Raw genomic sequence first — 20,000 nt, forward strand, 5'->3', positions numbered from 1 at the left:
GTCACACATGCGCACTGAACACTCTCTCCGCCGCATATTGACAATCCCCGCCCCTTTCTGCTCATTGGCTACACGTTTGTTTTGATTTATTCGGCCCGACTCAGTTTTCTGAAGCATTTCAGAGACCCTGCCTTTAATACGCTCTTAAGAGGTTTCTTGATGTTCTATCCCCAAAACCCAAAAAAAATGGTTCTGTGTAAAAGCAAGAAGAAGAAGAAGAAGAAGCATCTAACTTGGATTTAAAGACCCAATGAATTCTTCAATATAATGAGTCATTTTGGGAATGAAACAAGTGATACACAAGATATTATCACTTGCTAAGATGCAAAGATTGTCCGAAAGACCATATAATCAAATCTTACATTAGTATACTCGTCGTTACTCCTTCATAATCGATATAAAATCCCATGCTACACATTACAACCACAGCACAGTGTGAGCTGGTGACCTTCCGATCGTCCGTTCAATTACAGCGAAGAAAAATTCAACGATTTATGAAGGATAGCTCTGTAGGCATGGTATAAGTGGTACAAAGAATTCTACCATTTACCTTTATACTCTCTGATTTCTTGAACGTTTCACACTGCTATGGCTACTAAATGATTATTTTTTTCCATTCTGGGACTCTGATTTTTGTAGGTTGTGCATGCTAGACTGGAGCAGTGAGGAAGTTAGACAGGTGACAATATATTGGTGTATTAATCAGGTATTTTTATAACTAAGACTAAAAGTATCTACGTTCAAACCTGCCCACGAATTTCTAAAGAAATGCAAGGTAGTAATAAACTTGTTCTGCAGAGTCGAAATTAAGTTGTCTGGGTTTTCTTGTCTAAAATACGTCTTACTCCATGTCAAGTGGACATGCTGATTGTGGCCGGGACATAGTTTCACAGCCAGTAAGACCTTTACTTGGCATGCTCTCACATCCATCCCAACTTCCAACTCCTTTTTGTTGGTATCTCCTGCTGGCTGTGCCCAGGCTCAAAGGTGAAGGCACGCCGCAGCAATGTGCACTGCTGGCAGATTAAGCTGCAGGCTAGCACATGGTGTTTTACTGGGCTTTAATCTGTTTGTTGTTAATCAGTTCCACTGTTCCAACGTGATTGATTTGGGCTATTTTAAGAAGCCTGATGTGGGCCTTTTTTTCAGAGGTTCCTGGTATTCCATGACAATCATGCATCAGGAAACATGCATGGAAGTGTCAGGAAGAAAAGTATGATGTCTCTGCAATTAATCACAGAGTACCCGAAGTGGCCTTCCAAGTGCTAATGCTGTGGTCTAGTCAGAATACACATTCCAGTTGTAGGCACAATCGTATGCACTACACTGAGTGATGAGTAATCGGCTCTTGTTCACTGTTGTCTTTATTTCTTGATTATTCTACTATAGATCAGCAACTAAAGCTAATCTAATCTTTAGCTTTCTTTGTGCTGACAGTTCAAACAGAATCTGGAGCTGATGGTGGAAAAAGAATTGATCACAGTAACTGAAACTGATTTGACCTAAAGGTCAGTCTGATTATCATTATCAGTCAGGAAACAGGAGTCATTTATGATTAGCACATGACTAAGAAAAATATCGCTAAAATTAAGGCCAGGCTGTTTCTCGCAGGATTTCAATAAGCATTTGACTCACAAGGGACCCAAAAAAAAAAAAAACCAAAAAACTCTACTATAAACAAACAACATCTGCAAAAGCTGCTGGTGTTTCAAATAAACAATTTGTACAACAAAGCAAGATGTGCCAGGACATCAGGAGGGTGCCTGGTCATTACATGTAACGCATCTTCACAACCCCTTGATCTGAAAACTTTCCAAATTGGTGAAAGGTTGTCTTACTCCTTACTCACAGGGCATCTCAAAGATATTCTACCTTATGCTGACATGGTATTTTATGGATATGTATTAAGAGAACCCTGCCATTTCTTGTATTTGTCAAGACAAGCATTTATTCAACAAAATCGGTACATTGGGAATAGCATTGTATTTTAATTTTGCAGTTTTATTCCTACAATATTTAAAGCAGGTCTACAGTCACTACACTTGATTCATCCCTTAAACGACACTGATTAGCTGTTTGAAGGAGGAAAAAAAAACTATAAATGTCTAGAGCAGTGTAAGTCCATAAGCCTGATGTTTAGAATCACGATGTTAATGCGTTAGAGAAGAGAAGACACTCAATGAGGTTTACCAAAGCGCGCGTTCACACACTTGTCCCCAAAGTGCGCTTGTTCGTAAATGCGCACGGAACCGCGTCGGGCTCAGTGCGCACAGCAGAAAAAGTTTCCAAAGTTTAACAACAAACACTAGTCTAAACAGTCACTTGATTCCTACACGTCCTTCTCTTCCTTATTATTTAGTTTGTAGCTGACTCAAATATTCTGGATTTTTGGAAAGAACGGATTCGGTAAAGTGAATCGGCTTTATACATGACGCATGCGTATTTTAAATCCTAGTAAGTCAAGAATTAATAGAATCTTTGTAATAAAACGTGCTTCTTACAGTTTTAACATATAATAGTATTCAATAGAATGTATTAGATGTAATGGTACTCACACTGCTTGGATGGATGAGAGGCAGCGGCAGCAGGGACAGTGGGATCATGACCACAAGAATCAGCTTCCTCGCCACCCACAGTTTTCTGAACAGGTCCATTCTTGCTGTCTCCAGCCTCACCTGAGTCCCCTTGTTCTCTGAGGCTTTTTCTTTATTCTTTCTTTATTATCTCCAGGTTTCTGAAACTAAGTGTGCATAAGTCGGCGATGCAATTTCCTGAGCTATTTAGTCCACTACAAAAAGAACTTTCCCTTTATGCATGTTTTCTAAAGTGTCAGCTTTGCCTTCTGGAAGAAATCTGAGTTTAGTTGCATGAATGAGCTCAAAAGCTGTTCCTTTGATGTCTGATGTGTTCTTAACCAGCCAACTTTTCCAGACCTAAATAGAAATTAGCCAGATCCCTTTTTCGAGTAGATCACTTATTTAGTTTGTTCTGTGTCGGCATGTTCTAGTTAGTGAATTCAATCATGCAAACAAAATAAAACACAGGCACAAACTGCATGAAGTTTTTGGATTATATAAAGCTCTCCGAGTGCGCAACTTTCCATGTCGCCCCGCCTTGTCTTCTCATTGACCAATGAGAAACCAGCAGCCTAATGTGATCGACTGGCCAGAGCAGGGGGCGGGGTTTATTTAACACTTAACTGATTGTATCAACATCAATGAACCCGTTTCACGAAACTGAATCAGTTATCATTTGCTTATAAAATGCTTCCTAGTAGTTAGGATCAGAAGAACCTGAAAGTCAGAATAATCTTTCAGAGGGAATCATTCATCACATGCAACCGAGGATAAAACTTGATGAAAATGATCAAGACCAAGTTCTTGGGGGGAGGGGGGGTGGGGCAAATCCACATCTCTACTGACACCAAATTGCATGTATACTGTATAAGTGTAGTTCCCAGTCTTTAACAACACACAAACACTTAATACAGACAGATTTGGGTCCATATGGAAAAAGATTAGGTCCTAAAAATGTTGAAGATTTACTTAAATGATGTCTCTTCTCTCTGCATTTCTCCCTCAGTCTCGATCAGTTCAGTCCAGTGATGTAAACGTGGCTCCTGCTGCTGACATGCTCCCTGACTGTAAACACGAGTTGGGAACGAACCCCAATTTTCTGCTCTCATACAGTATGTAACTGTCATGTTAGTGATTAGAAGGAACTCGGCCGTTCTGGTTATTTATTAGAAGCCTTTATTATTATCATCAGATATACATTACAGCACAGTGGAATTCTTTTCTTCACATACCCCAACTGAGGAGGTTGGGGTCAGAGTGCAGGGGCAGTTATGATACAGCGCCCCTGGAGCAGGGAGGGTTGAGGGCCTTGGTTTGGGGCTTTAAATTCAGGGTTTTTTTTGTTTTGTTTTTTCATGTTGTCTCATTCTTTTCATGCATTATATTCAGATGAGTGTGTAAGACCCTGAACATACAGTACATGTCTGCGTCTGATCAGGGATCAGTAACCAAGCCCCCGAAGGAAGCAGAGCCTACCACAGCTCCTGTGTCAGGGGTAAAGAACGAGCTGCAGTTTCTTTATCATATTATTATTTACAGTGAACTTGTGTCATTCGTGTTTAATGTGTTTTAACGTCTTACAATATACAGTGTAGTATACATGCTTGGTGATATGATTTATAATGACTACTAAATGACAACATAGAAGGAAAGTGGCCAATTAAGTTTGAACTCTTCTAGACATACAGTATTTGTAGCCTATAAATTTAATTCTATATAAATTAAGTTCTATATAGAAGCTTATATGGTTTCATTCATGTCATGTATTTTTTATTGTTGCTTTGTCCTTTACTGAGAATCTTGTGGATATGTGAACTAAATATTTCATGTAACTGACAGCATAAATAAGCACAAGTAGCAAACTCGAAGCTGTGACAGGCTGAATACTGTACAGTTACACCAGAACCAGAGATGGGTGGAAAAAGTGCTTTTTAGTTTAAATCTCACGGTGATACTCTCTGTGCTTCTCACTGAGGGTGAAGACATTCTGCCACAATCTGATTAGCTCTGTTGGGAGGAGAGTTTCTGTTGCCCCACCCTGAAGCTGTGTGGGGTTTTTTTTGTACCTTGTGAAGATGCTGAATCTACACTGTCTATTCAGCACCTAGGTAATAGTAGATTGAGGAGTGTTTGCAGGCTGCTTGTGGGCTGTGGTCTGGGCAATGCCATCACAGTACCCCACCCTACTGCCGGTGGGCAGTGCCTACATGGCATACCTCCTCAACAGGACATTTATGTTGCCATTGTGGGCTCCTTCTCTTGGCATTGGTGTATTTTGCCTTGGCCATCTACTGGAAAGGAGCGTGGTTGAGCAATATAAAGACTGTCAACAAGAGAAAATACAGCAGAATAATATAAATACATGCATAAAGCAATATTGATCCCAATAAACCTTTTGCGCCAGAAGAGTTCTTAGTTTTTCATATTGAACATTTTGGCATAAAGGGTCCTTTGGAGATATTAATCAGTGTGCAGTGTTGATGAGATTGTATTTTCAGTGATTTTATAAGGAATAAATGCTGGAATGTTTGTTAAGGATTTTATGGCTTTTTAATTCCTCCCACAACCCTTATGTCAGAGGTGAAGAGTTAAGTGGACAGTGTAGTACAGACGTGGGTGAAGGTGTAACAAGTCATTCTGATTATGAAGCCAAATAACTCTGTGCAATGTACAGGATATTTCTGTCGCTGTTACCTCAGACATTTCCCCACAAGACCACCCGAAAGACAGCCTGTGCACATCTTTGGGCTTCTTCCTTTGTTGTGCTGTTCCCCAGTCACGCTCACCTGTGCTTTATGTTCATTAGTGTGTAGGTTTTAGTGTGCAGACATTTTAGTACTGTGAGATTGTATTGTACAGATTGTGTAGTTTTCACCTGGTGTTCACACAGTGAATTTTAGTAAACTGTGCTAGGTTATAAGGTAAAGCAACAAACACAACATGGAGTAAACAGAAGCAAGACAAGGAAACTAACAAACTCAGGACCTTTAATGGTGTTACTGATGAACTTAAACATTACATAATCAAAAGGAGAAATGAGGCACACAACAGACGTTCAAACAATATGTGAGGTTGCCCTCTGGTGGTCTGGAGGTCACATCTGTTGTTGTCCTGACAATGATGTTGACGTACCAAGTAATAAGACTAAAAATAATTAAAGACACCAATATATAGCAGTACTACAATATAAGCAAACAGTTTGTAAAAGGAGGTAGATTTTTAAAGGATTAAATTTAGCATGGCAGCAAAGTCCGCTGTTATTCCAGCGGCATGATCCCGTGCACTCATTGCTGTGGCCTGGGTTTGATTCCTGGGCAATTTCCCCTGAACTGGGAGCAGCTGAAAGAACAACAGATGTATTGTGGAAGCATAAAAAATACATAATGTTACTTTTGTGTTTCTGCTGTATCCTGCAAATTCCAGCAGTTTCCCTACTATTACATTTAATACATACACTAATTACACCCAACCTACACTAATTACCCCACCCCTGACCCTTCTGGTTTACCCACTTCTACCACACCTCTTTGTACATTGTTACACCTTCTTCCAACAGAGAACAATGTCCAGTATTACTCTGACAAATGCATACACTCAACAATTTATACGTTCAGGCATTTAAATACCAAGAATATTGGATATCATCATTGGATCTCATCTGATTTCATCTGATATCAACTCATGACAGCTCATCTCATCTGATCTCTCTCATCAAGCTGTGTTGTGTTAACAACTACAACCCCGGTTGTTGACCTCCGTCAGTTTCTATCATGTTTACGTTATGGTGATAGCTGAAAGTTAATCATGTGAGACGTGTGACTGGAGTTTTGCATCGTTATGAACTTGGTGGGCGGAGCTGAACTTTTGTGAGGCTGTGGAATCGACAGAGTTTATTAGGAAAGCTCTTAGTGAGAGCTGCATGTGGACTCTGAGCAGCTTAGAGTTCACCCAACTATGAGGAAACAAGCTTGCTCATGTGTACCTGTTTGCTGAGCTGTTATGGCGAGATAGAGGGATTGGAGGAGGGCAGGATGGGTACGGTTTCTCTTTATGACTTGTGCATGGACTTTGGTTTGGACACCATCTTGTACTGGGGCTCCTTCCCTCATTCCCATGGATGGTGGTGAAGAAAAAGTGTCATCTAATAACAGTGAGACTCAGTGAATCTGTACAGGTGAGTTATACTGCAGTGTCATGTACAAGAGCTCATTACACAGAGTAAGGCTTTAAAATGTGGTGTACGGTGAAGCAAAGGAAAAAACAGTTGCTATCACTATAAGGTAAGTGTGTTCTCTTCTAAATAATACTTATTATTAATAAATATTATTAGTTACTTACTAATCACTAAGCCCAAATCGGTTTTGCTGTGCCAGTTACACCCGGCTTAATGAAACAGGAATGCAGGTTGATCACATGATTCTTAGGGTCAGTTTCTTGCTTATTCACTGTGGACACACACACACACACACACACACACACACACACTGGTGAGAAAATTAAACACCCCCCCCTGTACCCTGTCAGTCAGCTGAGCAATACTTCTACACTCTAATATGCTGTTTTGTGGTATAAATAGTATGGACATATCGAAAGTCTAAATGTGTATTAAATAAGCTCGTGTTGTTTGATTTATTTTTTAGTAAAGAGTGTTAATGTTCCACTTGATACGCTAGACTCTAGAGTACATCATGCATAGAGTACTCTGTGGGCACAGAGCTGACCTTCAACTGCTTGTAGAAGCCGGTGAGTGAACCTTGTTTCTGTTTACTGGTGCAGGTTAAACCAAGACATTTTGGGTCTTTTGGAAATTGGAATAAGATTGTGCCAATAACATGTTTTTTTTTTTTCAGCTATAGTGAAACCAAAGCATCCAGGATTCCAAGCGGCCATCTTGGCCTCACTAACTAGCTGCATTGTCATCCTTGTCTTGTCACTGTCCTTCATCATTTGATATCTGCAGGTGCAGAAAGAAAGCTTGAGCAGGTACAAACACCTGAACACGCAGGAAAGGTTGGGAGATAAATAGTGTATTTTGTATAGGATGATTTTTTGTTCAAAACATCTGCCTCAGGACCTGGAGAACGGACTTGATGGCTATGAGACGTATGGATATCAGAGGTGAGAAGTGTCTCCACATTCATGAATAGAGTCATACAAAGTGTGTGTGTGTGTGTGTGTGTGTGTGTGTGTGAGAGAGAGAGAGAGAGAGGGGGGGGGGGGTCAGGAGAGCCTGATGAATGACCCCCTCCCTGGGTTGCACCACACAGAGAGCCAGCGGTATCTTCTGCACAGAGTGCCCACTGTGACAGCTCCCAGTTTGCCATCCAGCACCAGCATACCTGTAAACCTCCATGTTTCCATCCCTTAACACTGATAGACACCGTACCTGCTCAGCCTGTGCTTCCCACCTTCCACAAATTTAGCACCACATCACAGCCCGGAACTCTTCATAAAAGGGGTTCCTTGGGGTTCTATATAGAGCTCTGGGGTTTTTATACTGGTGAGAAATATATATATATATATATATATATATATATATATATATATATATATATATAATTGTTTAAATGCTGCTGTATGATACACTTGTTTTTTATATAAGAAATGCTAATTAATATAATTGTCTGTGTTTGTTGTTAAGGAGAATCTCATGTCATCTCAGCACCAAGATCTGATGGAGGTGGTGGACCAGTTCACCGATGTTTTCGCATTGACCCCCGGACTAACACACCCGGTCCATTACAAGATCAAACTAAGTTCGGACAGATTTCAGTCTTCATCAACTAGACCCAGTGACATCAGTGAGTTCCTCAGGATGCTGATTGTATAGTTGGTGGACTGTTTCTGAGTCCAGCAGTGACACAAAGGAGAAAATAATCCCAGGAAAGCTATCTACTGATGTATCTACTCATACAAGCACAACACACATGGTGTCATGATAGGTCAGGGTTAAGTTCTCTTAAGATCTTTTTCATTGTTTTTAAGGAAATTTCCTCTGCTTGCTTTTATTTTTAAACCACACCTGTTTTATTTTAACCTGACATTTTGACAGTTTACTTTTTTAACATGCCTTTTTATTATGTGAGCCTATTAGGTTTAAATTACTGGTGGCATCTAAAATATTTTCCACACATTTTCAAGTTCTGGAAGTTACATCCACTAGATGGCGCCATTGTTCTTGCAGTCCTAATGAACGCACCTGTTATTTAGAAACATATATAATAATATTTCAGCTGTTCTACTGTGTACAAAAATACCAATGTGTAACTCAGTAAGATATTTTTATTGAACTTTGTACACCATGCAGAAGTGCGTTTTCATATGTTCGCTTATTTCAGATTATATTTCTGTGTGTGTGTATGAGTGTGTATAAGTGTGTGTGCATGTGTATGAGTGTGTGTGTATGAGTGTGTGCGCGCGCGCATCCCTGAGTTTGGAGACACGTTCCTTAGGGACTTTATTCAGTGTGTGTCTCTCGCAGTGCACTCAGTGCTGTACTTAATGTACTGTGTGTGTGTAAAACACTCGGTACACGAGCTGAGCTGTGTGGCAGTAGATGATGGTAAGGTGTAGCTCTCTCAGGTGGACTCCATGGACACATTTTTCTGTCGGCGCAACAGCAAACTGGAGACGTTTCTTAAGCGGAATGCTCCCCGGGACGTGCACGAGCGGCTTCGGTACTACGAGGCGTGTGTCGTGGTTACAGAGGAGATCGACAAGGTGTTCATGCATGTTGTGCTCACTGACGACTCCATTTACCTGACTGAGTATCATCCCAGAACTCTCCTCAGGGTGCTCAGCTTCAGCCTCATTCTGCACATGGAGCTGGTAAGTGCAAAAGTTGTGTCCAACAAATAAATACACACACACACACAGATGCAAACACACACACACACGCAAACACACACACACACACATGCATACACATACACACATGCAAACACACACACACATGCAAACACACACACACATGCAAACACACACACACATGCAAACACACACACACATGCAAACACACACACACACATGCAAAAACACACACACATGCAAACACACACACACATGCACACACACACATGCAAACACACACACACATGCACACACACACATGCAAACGCACACACACACACATGCAAACACACACACATGCAAACACACACGCAAACACATACACACGCAAACACACACACACATGCAAACACATACACACACGCAAACACACACACACATATACACACACACATATGCAAACACACACACACATGCAAACACACACACACATGCAAACACACACACACATGCAAACACACACATATACACACACACATATGCAAATACACACACACATATGCAAACACACACACACACATGCAAACACACACACACATGCAAACACACACACACACATGCAAACACACACACACACATGCAAACACACACGCAAACACACACACACGCAAACACACACACATGCAAACACACACACATGCAAACACACACACACACATGCAAACACACACATATACACACACATATGCAAACATACACACACACTAACACACTCACACACACAAACACACTCACATACACACACATACACATTAACACACTCATATGCACACTCACATATACTGTACACACGCACACATATACACACATACACACGTGCACACACATGCAAACACACACATACATATATACACACACACACATACACACACACACTGTCAGATCTCGCAATAAAGGTCTGTACTTTTTGTGGTTTACTGTAATGCTACTGACAAATGAACATGTTGTTGTACCTTTAGTCTGTTTTTCCAGGTGAATTAGTGCGTTAGTGACGTGCAATTAATTACAAGTTCATTAACAATCATTTAGTAATTCATCAAGTATTTTTAACCCCTCAGTGTTTGGGTTGGTTTCTACTTATAGAAAATATAAAATAAGGTATTCCAGCATGTGTTCTGACTGATTCACCCTCAAGGTGGAAACCGAGCTTAAAGAAATGCCAGAGTTTCCCACACTCGTAATCCCGACAGTGTAGTGGCATCGACGTGTGTTCGACATGTAAATACGATCTTTCCGACATGATGCGCTACAATAAAGATACTGTATATGCAGGTGGGTTGAGTGACGGTAAGCAGTGACTGATCACTGGAAACAGATACATACTGAAGGCAAAAAGCTGAACCACTGATGGTACCTGACAGAAAAGAACAGTTTTTTATTTGTTTTAACTTTAACATTTATGGCATGTGTCTCACTAGACAGAAAGTCTTTGGTCTATCCAGAGCCACGATATCCGGGATAACGCTGGCATACTATCACATTGGATGAACTACATCCAACTGTCAACACAAGTGCTAACTTCACTGCTCTCTATGGGGTCCCCGGGGCTCATCAGGGGTACTTGTACTGCACTCTTCACCTGGAAACATGACTATAGTGTGCTTAAAAATGAATTATAGATAGTTAATTGGACCTTAAGGATGGATTAAAGGTACAAAAAGATTTACTGTTGATCTAAGGTGGAAAAAAACATCAAATTGACAGATCAGTGCTATTAAATTTAGTTTATGTATAAATGAATGAATGAATGGTGTAGATTATGACTCTCTATCTGCAGATCAATGATCTACCAGACTTCCTCAGTGGCAAAGACCAAGAGCAGTCACTTCATATTCATGTTGTGCATACACATGCTAAGGGTGTTGGGAATCGTGGCTCAAGAGACCGACCCAAGCCTCAGTCTGCTGTCACACCTGGTCAACAATATAACTACAGACTCAGCCGCTTTGCACAGGGTAAGACAAGGGTCTTTGTTTTATTAGAGGCTGTTTTTAGACTGCCATGGATCAAGGACATAAAGGTGTACAGTAAAATGGTTTACATACAAACAATAAACGAACCCAATAATGAATGCGGTATTTCTCTCAGAGCTTTTACAGTGCTGAGTAAGATACATTAACGTAATCTCGTTAATAAAGTTGCTGATCGTTAATAGATCTCATCTCCCTCTGGCACCCCATAACCCTGTCTAATCTGATTATCAGAGTTGCTGAGTGTGTACGGCTAGAGCATGTCTAGTACATTTGTACACACTGTACAACTCTGTGTTGCATTTCAGTCCTCCTTACATCACGTCACTGTCCAGGTCTGATTGTATCTGATTGTATGTGGAGTCTGATTACTTTTCTTTAAAGAAACATTTATAGATTTTTTTTTTCCCAGTTGGCAGCCGTTGCTTGTTCCCTGGAACTAACCTGTTTCTTGAAGGGTATACGAACTTAAACGCAACTCTAAATGTGATTAAAAAAGTACATGTCTTCCTTTAGTAAAGAAATAACTCATTTTTTCAACAGTTTTTTGTTTTCAGATGTAACAGAGAACGAGTCAGGGCTGAGGCGAGGCAAGAGCAAAAGATCTTCACTTTATTAAATCCAAACCGACCCCAAACGTGTTTGAAATAGAGCCTATGGTCTCAACGTGGCATGTGCAGGGCTATGGGGGCTAGGCTGAGTCAGGGCTGAAAAACAAGGCAATAGACTGTGGATTAAATGTGACTAACAACCAGAGATGGGGGACTCGAGTCATATGACTTGACTCGAGTCAGACTTAAGTCACCAGTTTGAGACTTGTGACTTGCTTGACAGATATTTAAAAAAGACTCTACTTGACTTTGACTTGACATTCATGATTTGAGACTCGACTCGGACTTGAGTTAAATGACTCAAAGGTGGGGGACTCGACTTGACTCGAGTCAGACTTAAGTCGCAAATTTGAGACTTGCTTGACAAATATTATAAAAAGACTCGACTTGACTTTGAATCAACATTCATGACTCGAGGCTTACTTGTGACTTGCACGTGTGTGACTTACTCTCTGCTAACAACCGAGTATAACAAGGCGAGGCAGCCTGTGGTCAAAGAGCATAACAGGTTATAACAGAACGAGAGGCTTAGTAACGTCTCAGTATTCTCAAGACAGAATGTACACATCGCAAAGAATGAGCTTGATATTACAGTAGGTGAGCTTCATCATAATGTGTAACGAAATAAACAGTCACAGGACATGGGAGGAGACAATACATGGATCAAAAGGCTGTAGAGCTGCAGGCTGATGGACAAACCTGTCATTATATTATTATTCAATTCAAATTTATTTGTATAGCGCTTTTTACAAAAGACATTGTCTTAACGTCTTACAACAGCACACACCGTTGTGCTTCATCTGTAAACAGTTAGTTTGATTCCAAACACCTACAATGTTGGCAAAGCTTGTAATCTAGTGTGGGATCAGAGTAAAATACCCAAAATGACACATTATTTAGTTTATATATATATATATTATATTATATTATATTCACATTTGCTTGGTATAGGTCAATCTGACATAATTCTAATTACCCAATGGTCTATTCCACTCTTGTGCAGGAGCCAGCAGGTTTCAGCAGAGTTCTGACTTGAGATCATCTCCATCATCCATCAGGTATAGACCTCACACACTGAGCTTACAACTCCATCACACACACACACACACACACACACACACACACACACACACACTCACTGGGTTATTCAACGATCGAGTGCTATTCCAAACTGTGTTATAAACCCATCTCAGGGAAAAGATTGTTGTGAGTTACAGAGTTGAGACTTTTAATACAGAATACAAAGAGAACTAGCTAATTAACGTTAATGAATGAAATGATTCATCATTTGCTTTCAAGCTCTATTTTGGGTAACAGTGATAGATTCTAAGCATAAGAACAACCTAAGAACTTTTCTTCTTCCCATGAACATGTTGAGTTTTCCAAATATTTTGTGTTTCAGTGTGTTGGAAGGTTGAAGCTCTTCTGCTTTAAGGAACGGGATAAAATTTCCTCCAAGCTTCTACTCAAAGCAAAAGTTCACATACTCACAGATGTGTTATCATCTTCTTCTACTTTCAGCTTTCCACCTAACTCTAAGCTCAGCATCCTCTACTCTCACACCAAATATAACACATCCATATATCTCCTCTTTGTCCATCCTCTAGAACTCTTACCTGGCAGCTCCATCTCTAACATCCTTCTACCAATATAACCATCTCTCTCCTCTGTACATGTCCAAATCATCTTGATCTAGCCTTCTTGACCCTGTCCCCAAAACAGCCAACCTGAGCTGTCCCTCTGATGTGCTCGTTCCTAATCCTGTCCATCCTCATCACTCCTAAAGAGAACCTCAACGTCCTCCATCTCTGCTACCTCCATCTCTGCCACAGTCTCTAACCCATACAGCAGAACTGCTCTCACTACGGTCTTCTACACCTTTCCTTTGATTTTTGCTGACACTCTTCTGTCACACAACACATCTGACACTTTTCTCCACCCACTTCAACACACCTGTCCATGCCTCTTCACCTCTTTTCCACACTCACACTGAATGGTTGATCCCAAATACTTGCATAACACTTTAATCAAATACTCTTGCACCACCTTGACCTCAGCCCCCTGTAACCTGTCTTGCTATATCTGACTTTTATTCCTCTTCTTTCCAAAGCAGACCCCCACCTTTCCAGGTGTTCCTCCACCTGCTCTCTACTCCCACTACAGATCACAATGTCATCCACAAACACCACTTTCCATGGCGATTCCTGTCTGACTTTATCTGTCAACCTGTCCATCACCATAGCAAACAAGAAGGGGCTTAAAGCCGATCCTTGATGTATCCCCACCTCCACCTTGAACTCCTCTGTTTGACCTACAGCACATCTAACTGCTGTCATACTCCTCACATACTGTACATATCCTGAACTACTCTGATGTACTTCTCTGGTACACCTGACATCCTCAGTACTATAGCTCCTCTCTCGCCACCCAGCTCCTTCTGACCATCTCTGTACTTCTCCATTAACATTCTCAGAGCAAAAGTGACATCAGTTGTACTCTTTCTAGGCATGAAGCCATACTGCTGCTCACAAATATCCACTTCCTTTCTTAGCTTTCTTAACTCTTTCCCATAGCTTCATTGTGTGGCTCGTTAACTTTATGCCTCTGTAGTTGCTACAACTCCCCCGAAAAAACCCTGGATATCGGAGAGGACACTTAACATCATTGACCGGCGATGTGAGGCCCGGCTCCGAGGTGACCTGACAGAGTATCTGTGACTGAACCGCCAACGCAATCTGTCTATAGCCGAGGATAGAGAGAAGTACTGGCAAACAGAAGCTAAACACCTAGAGTCCGCGGCCAATAGTAACAACATGAGCCGTGTTTTCAGTCTGCTGCGCCAAGCCCGTAATGGCCCCCGCATTAAGACAGCCCTGGTGAAAGATTCTGACGGCAATCTTATAGCAACTGAAGCAAGCTGCCTCGAACGCTGGAAATAGCACTTCAGCCTCCTTCTGCAGCATGGCACCTCCCTGGCCGATCCCACCATCTCATTGGCCGCTAACCCCTAGTGTTGCCTGCAGTACAAGCCCTGTCACATCTGAGGAAGTGCAAGCTGCCCTGGGGAAACTTAACAACAGGAAAGCCCCCGGCATATGTGCAATTACCGCAGAGATGCTAATGTCAGGCGGTGAAAGCATTGTCGAATGGCTTACCCGCTTATTCAATGAGGTGTGGGAGACAGAGAGGCTCCCCAGTGACTGGACCAGAGGAGTCATCTTGCCCTTCTGGAAACTTAAGGGCGACAGGCTGGTCTGCAGCAACCACAGAGGCATTACCCTTCTCTCCATCCCCGGCAAGCTCTTTACCAGGATCTTGCTTACTCGTGCTCTCCCAGCCATTAGAAGCAGCCGCCATCCCCAGCAGGCCGACTTCATGCCTAATCACTCTACAATAGACCAAATCTCCGCCGTTCGTTTGCTGATAGAGAAGACCTATGAATTCCATAAAGATTGTCATCTTTACATCGGATTCATAGATCGGAAGGCTGCTGTCGATACCATCTGCCACACTTCACTGTGGAGTATCCTACACGCCCTTGGAGTACCACCCAAGATCGTTGCCCTGTTCAAGCTGCTTTATAGCAACGCTCAGAGCTGTGTCCGCATCAACGGCAGAGACTCAGACTGGTTTCCTTCTCCAGTGGCGTTCGCCAGGGCTGCGTGGCTGCACCTGACCTCTTCAACTGCATCATTGACCATCTGATGTCCAGGGTTTGTGAGCGGGTCCCCGGTGTGTCCATCAGCAACTACCACCTGACTGACCTGGAGTACGGTGATGACACCATCCTGCTCAGCACGTCCTACAGCCAGCTGAGAGATGCTCTGGCCATACACAGTGAGGAGGCGGAGAAGTTCGGCCTCCAGGTTAGCTGGACGAAAACCAAGTTCATGTATGTAGGTGACAGACCACATCCACCTTCCCTGTGGCTTGGCAATGACATTGTGGAATTTGTCAAGAATTTTGTGTATCTGGGATCCATAGTGACAGACAATGGGGACTTAAAACCAGAGATTACCCGCAGAAGAGCCCTGGCTGCGTCAGCTCTGCAGTCTCTCTGGAAATCACTCTGGTGGCACCAGAATATCTCACGCAAGACGAAGCGCCGGATTTACAACTCGGCAGTGCTCTCCATCCTGCTATATGGCTCGGAGACTTGGCCCTTAAACAAGACACTGGCTGCAAGATGGCTTTGATAGCAGGGCTCTCAGAACCATCGGGAACATCAGGTTGCCCCAGCAGGTTTCCAATCAAATGCTTAGAGCCCGCACGTGCCAGCCCAGAGCATCCTCCCTGGCCGCACAACGTCGCACTCGCTGGCTTGGCCATCCGACAAGAGCTATTCTCTAGTTTGATCTGAGGGCTGCAGGCTGGAGAAGACCACAAAGTAAACCCTGCACCCGATGGCTTGACGTCCTTGCGGGCGACCTTCAACAAGAAGGATTTGCTATGGAGGATGCAGAGCAGCTGGCACAAGACCGTCAGTGCTGGAAACAACTAGTTCATCTGGTCGGCTCAACGCACAGGGATGGGACACCCCCCTATCCATCGCAGGAGCCAAATTGAATTGATTGATTGAGTTGCTACAACCCTTCACATCATCCTTGTTTTTACAGATCGGCACTAGAACACTTCTCCTCCATTCATCAAGCATCTTCTCCCTCTCTAAAATCCTGTTGAACAATCTAGATAGAAACTCCACTGCCGTCTCTCCTAGACACTTCCACAGCTCCACAGGTATGTCCTCTGGACCAACAGCCTTTCCACTCTCCTCAGAGCCTTCTTCACTTCATGTTTTTTAATCTTTGCTATTTCCTGCTCTACCATATTTACCTCCTCCCCCATCTTTCCCTCTCATTTTCCATCAGCTCCTCAGAATACTCAGAATATTTTAGCACCTTTAATCATCCTTATCTGTTGAACATCCTTCCCATCTCTATCTCTCTGTCTTGCTACAAGTCCTTTTAACCTTCCCTCATCTCTAACCTAGCATACAACTCGTTTCTGTTCTCTTTGGTCTTGTCTGTTTTCTTTGGTCTTGTCTACGTTTCACTTCTTCTTAGCTAGCCTCTTCCTCTTTATGCTGTACTGTACTTCCTTGTTCCACTACCATGTTTCCTTATCTTCATTTCTCCTTACAGATGACACACCTAGCCTCCTCCTACCTGTCTCCCTGATCACTTCTGCTGTAGTTTTCCTAGTCATCTGGAAGGTCTTCCTGACCGCCCAAAGCCTGTCTCACATTCTCAACTTTCACCATTTGGTCTTCTTTTCTATTTTTTTTCTCTCCTTTTCTTCCTGATCACCAAAGACATCTTACACATCACCATGCGACGCTGTCTGTCTTCAGTCTCACCTACCACCACTTTGCAGTCACTAATCTCTCTCAGATCGCATCGTCTACATTGAATGATGTCTACCTGCGTACTCCTACCTCCTACTATGATGTCTACCTGCGTACTCCTGCGTACTCGCTCCCAAGAATTTCACTCACCATGGCACATGTGCTGTGGTGATGTGACAATAAAGGTGACTTGACTTGACTTGACTTGACTCTTATATGTAAGTCTATGTTCCTCTCTCTTTCCACCTGCTTAACAAAGTCCACCACTATCTGTCCTTCTAGGTTCCTTTCCTTAACACCAAACTTGCCCATCACCTCTGTTCCCATCACCAACATGCCTGTTGAAGTCAGCTACAATTACTTCTCTCTCTCTCATCTTGGAATATTCTCCATCACCTCATCTAACTCACTCCAGAATCTCCATCTCCTTCTCTTCTTACTCACAGCCTGCTTGTGGAGCATAACTGATGACACCCCTTCAGCTTCAGACTTCTAACTGATTACCCTACATACGGACAGATGTCATTATATTGGATCGTTTTTCTCAAGAAAGAAATGACCAAGTGTCGTATTTTTGGCTCATTTGTGTACTTCGAGAACTTATGATGATGATGTAGGTCATATTTATGGAGTAATCAGAAAAATTCTAAAGGGTTCACAAACTTCTGAGCACCACTATATTTCAATTCCTTGAAATGTAGTTAGGTGCTGTAGATTTTAATTTTAATTAATTAATTTATTTTTTAAATTATGTTCAATGTTCTTTATCTGAGAATTTTCTTGAACATGTACACATGTTGTAGAATCTCTCACTATAAGGCTCGCTAACCTGCACTGTGCTAATGCATAATTAATTGTATACCGTTTGCTAATGAGTAAACCCGCCCCCTCTTTGACAAGCACAAGGAGGTTCTATCCCTTATCTCCATCCTACATGTTTCTTCTGACTGACGTGTACAAAGGCATGGAAAGAACCGTCTGTCATCAGCCTGTCATCATGTGCGTGTCATCAGCTCGCTTTAGCTGCTTACGGAGACAGGATTTAAACTCGCAGCTTTTGACTTTGATTAATTAATATTACGCCGATACAAGAAAGGATTAACCCTTTAGCTGCGGCAGAGCCATTTTAATCCGACTGGGCTTGAGTCAATCAGTCAGTATGGTTCCTAACAAACCGAACATGTGGTGATTCAAGGTCCGATCAAAGAGACACCAAAATTTCTCTTGTTCTGTCTCTGTAGGACAATGTAGTGCTTTATGGTTGTTTTTTAACAACCACACCATAAGCATAACAAGCATAGCTGGGACATTGTTGGTTTTTCACAACTGTTTATTACCTGCTCTGATACCCTGCTGGGGGGCAGAGCATGGGGGGTGGGGGGTGGCCTGGAGACATGAAGATTGTTTGTGGTGCAAGTGAGTAGTAAAGACGAACTGAATAGGAAATGAATACAGGATTTATTAAGATGATGGAATAAGGGATAATAACACAAACACACACAAACATACACACATACACAAACACACACAGACATACACACACAAGGACATACACACACACAAACACACACATATATATCCATACACAGCACATATTTTTGGTACACCTTTTTATTTCATTTATCACTTTTTTAACTTGATTAAAAATGAGTCACCTGGACAACCTGCTGTCTGTAATATGAGAAGAAAGAGAGAGATAAATAAGAGAGGAGGAAGGAAATAGAAGAAGACTAACTTGGTCAAGTTACCAATGACTTTTTAATGAGTTCAGTGAGCATACGATGCAGTCAGCTTTATAAGGTGACCCTGTTTCTATTGCTCTTGCTCTAATGTCTCTTCATGTTTCACTTGATTCTTAACTCAACAACAGGGAATGCACTTAATATGAGACACATTCACAATAAGTTGTCTGCCTGCACTCTTCTACCGTTAATGTGCTACACTGTAGCTACAGCAATCAACGTTAGGTGATAAAACCAATAGAAAATATTTTGGCGGGAAAATCAGATTCACGTGTCATTTGTTACATACACAACGTAGTGACATGTTTTAAAAAGTCCTTGTGTAAAAAATAGAGTAAAAATAGTTTAACAAAGGATCTGACACCCAAACATTCGCTGTAACATGGAACACCGCAGACGTCGTTGTCAACAGAGGGACATCACGCAAAACGGGACGTCCCTCCAACACTGAGGTAAAGACAAGGCGAAAACTTCTCAGGGAGGATCTTATGAGATCTTCTTCAACATTAAATGAGCTGCAAGGAAATCTGATTAAGTGTTGATTGCTGTCTGCATGTAACAACAATCTGTTTGTGGAGTAGGATGACTAGACAGAAGCACGGTGGTGGCAGCATCACACTGCAGAGTTACACCTCTTCATCTGGGACTGAAGCTCTAGTCAATTATAGCAGTTTATTTCAGCACAAACCCTGTAGGTCTCTGTTCGAAGAACAATGCCACCTTCCAGCACCATCAAAAACCAAAGTTCAAATCCAAGTCGTCTAAGAAAGGACTTCAGAAGAAGATCAGCGTTTAGGAACGAGTTTGGATTTAGATCCTACAGAAAACTAGTGGAATGACTTGGACAGACGTGTACAGAAGACATCGTTTCCCAGTTTAATGGAGCGGGAGCATTTTTGCCAGAAGGA

General features: G+C 42.0%; 2 protein-coding genes across 8 annotated transcripts in view; one reads left to right on the plus strand and one right to left on the minus strand.

Moving 5' to 3' along the window:
• The window catches only part of slc13a4 (solute carrier family 13 member 4), a 19,013-nt gene extending 15,945 nt beyond the window's left edge, over positions 1 to 3,068 (minus strand). For all 3 annotated transcript variants that reach the window (XM_027151115.2, XM_047804418.1, XM_027151113.2), the window contains exon 1: positions 2,556 to 3,068. In XM_027151115.2, the coding sequence (XP_027006916.1) occupies positions 2,556 to 2,654 (99 nt within the window). In that variant the 5' untranslated portion in view covers positions 2,655 to 3,068. The remainder of the gene's footprint in view (positions 1 to 2,555) is intronic.
• A 3,467-nt stretch (positions 3,069 to 6,535) lies between these two features.
• Positions 6,536 to 20,000, plus strand: part of c19h12orf56 (chromosome 19 C12orf56 homolog) — a 26,816-nt gene continuing 13,351 nt past the window's right edge. Inside the window, exons 1-8 of one of the 5 annotated variants that reach the window (XM_047804353.1) lie at positions 6,540 to 6,750; positions 7,217 to 7,319; positions 7,427 to 7,559; positions 7,648 to 7,694; positions 7,844 to 8,076; positions 8,218 to 9,404; positions 11,203 to 11,380; positions 13,010 to 13,064. In XM_047804353.1, coding sequence (XP_047660309.1) covers positions 9,168 to 9,404; positions 11,203 to 11,380; positions 13,010 to 13,064 — 470 coding nt within the window. In that variant the 5' untranslated portion in view covers positions 6,540 to 6,750; positions 7,217 to 7,319; positions 7,427 to 7,559; ... (1 more) ...; positions 7,844 to 8,076; positions 8,218 to 9,167. Of the gene's footprint in view, positions 6,751 to 7,216; positions 7,320 to 7,426; positions 8,077 to 8,217; positions 9,405 to 11,202; positions 11,381 to 13,009; positions 13,065 to 20,000 lie in introns of all 5 variants that reach the window. The other 4 variants (XM_047804354.1, XM_047804356.1, XM_027151830.2 and 1 more) reach the window with 4 other exon arrangements.

Source organism: Tachysurus fulvidraco, chromosome 19 (genome assembly GCF_022655615.1).
Source record: "Tachysurus fulvidraco isolate hzauxx_2018 chromosome 19, HZAU_PFXX_2.0, whole genome shotgun sequence".
Lineage (NCBI taxonomy): Eukaryota > Metazoa > Chordata > Actinopteri > Siluriformes > Bagridae > Tachysurus > Tachysurus fulvidraco.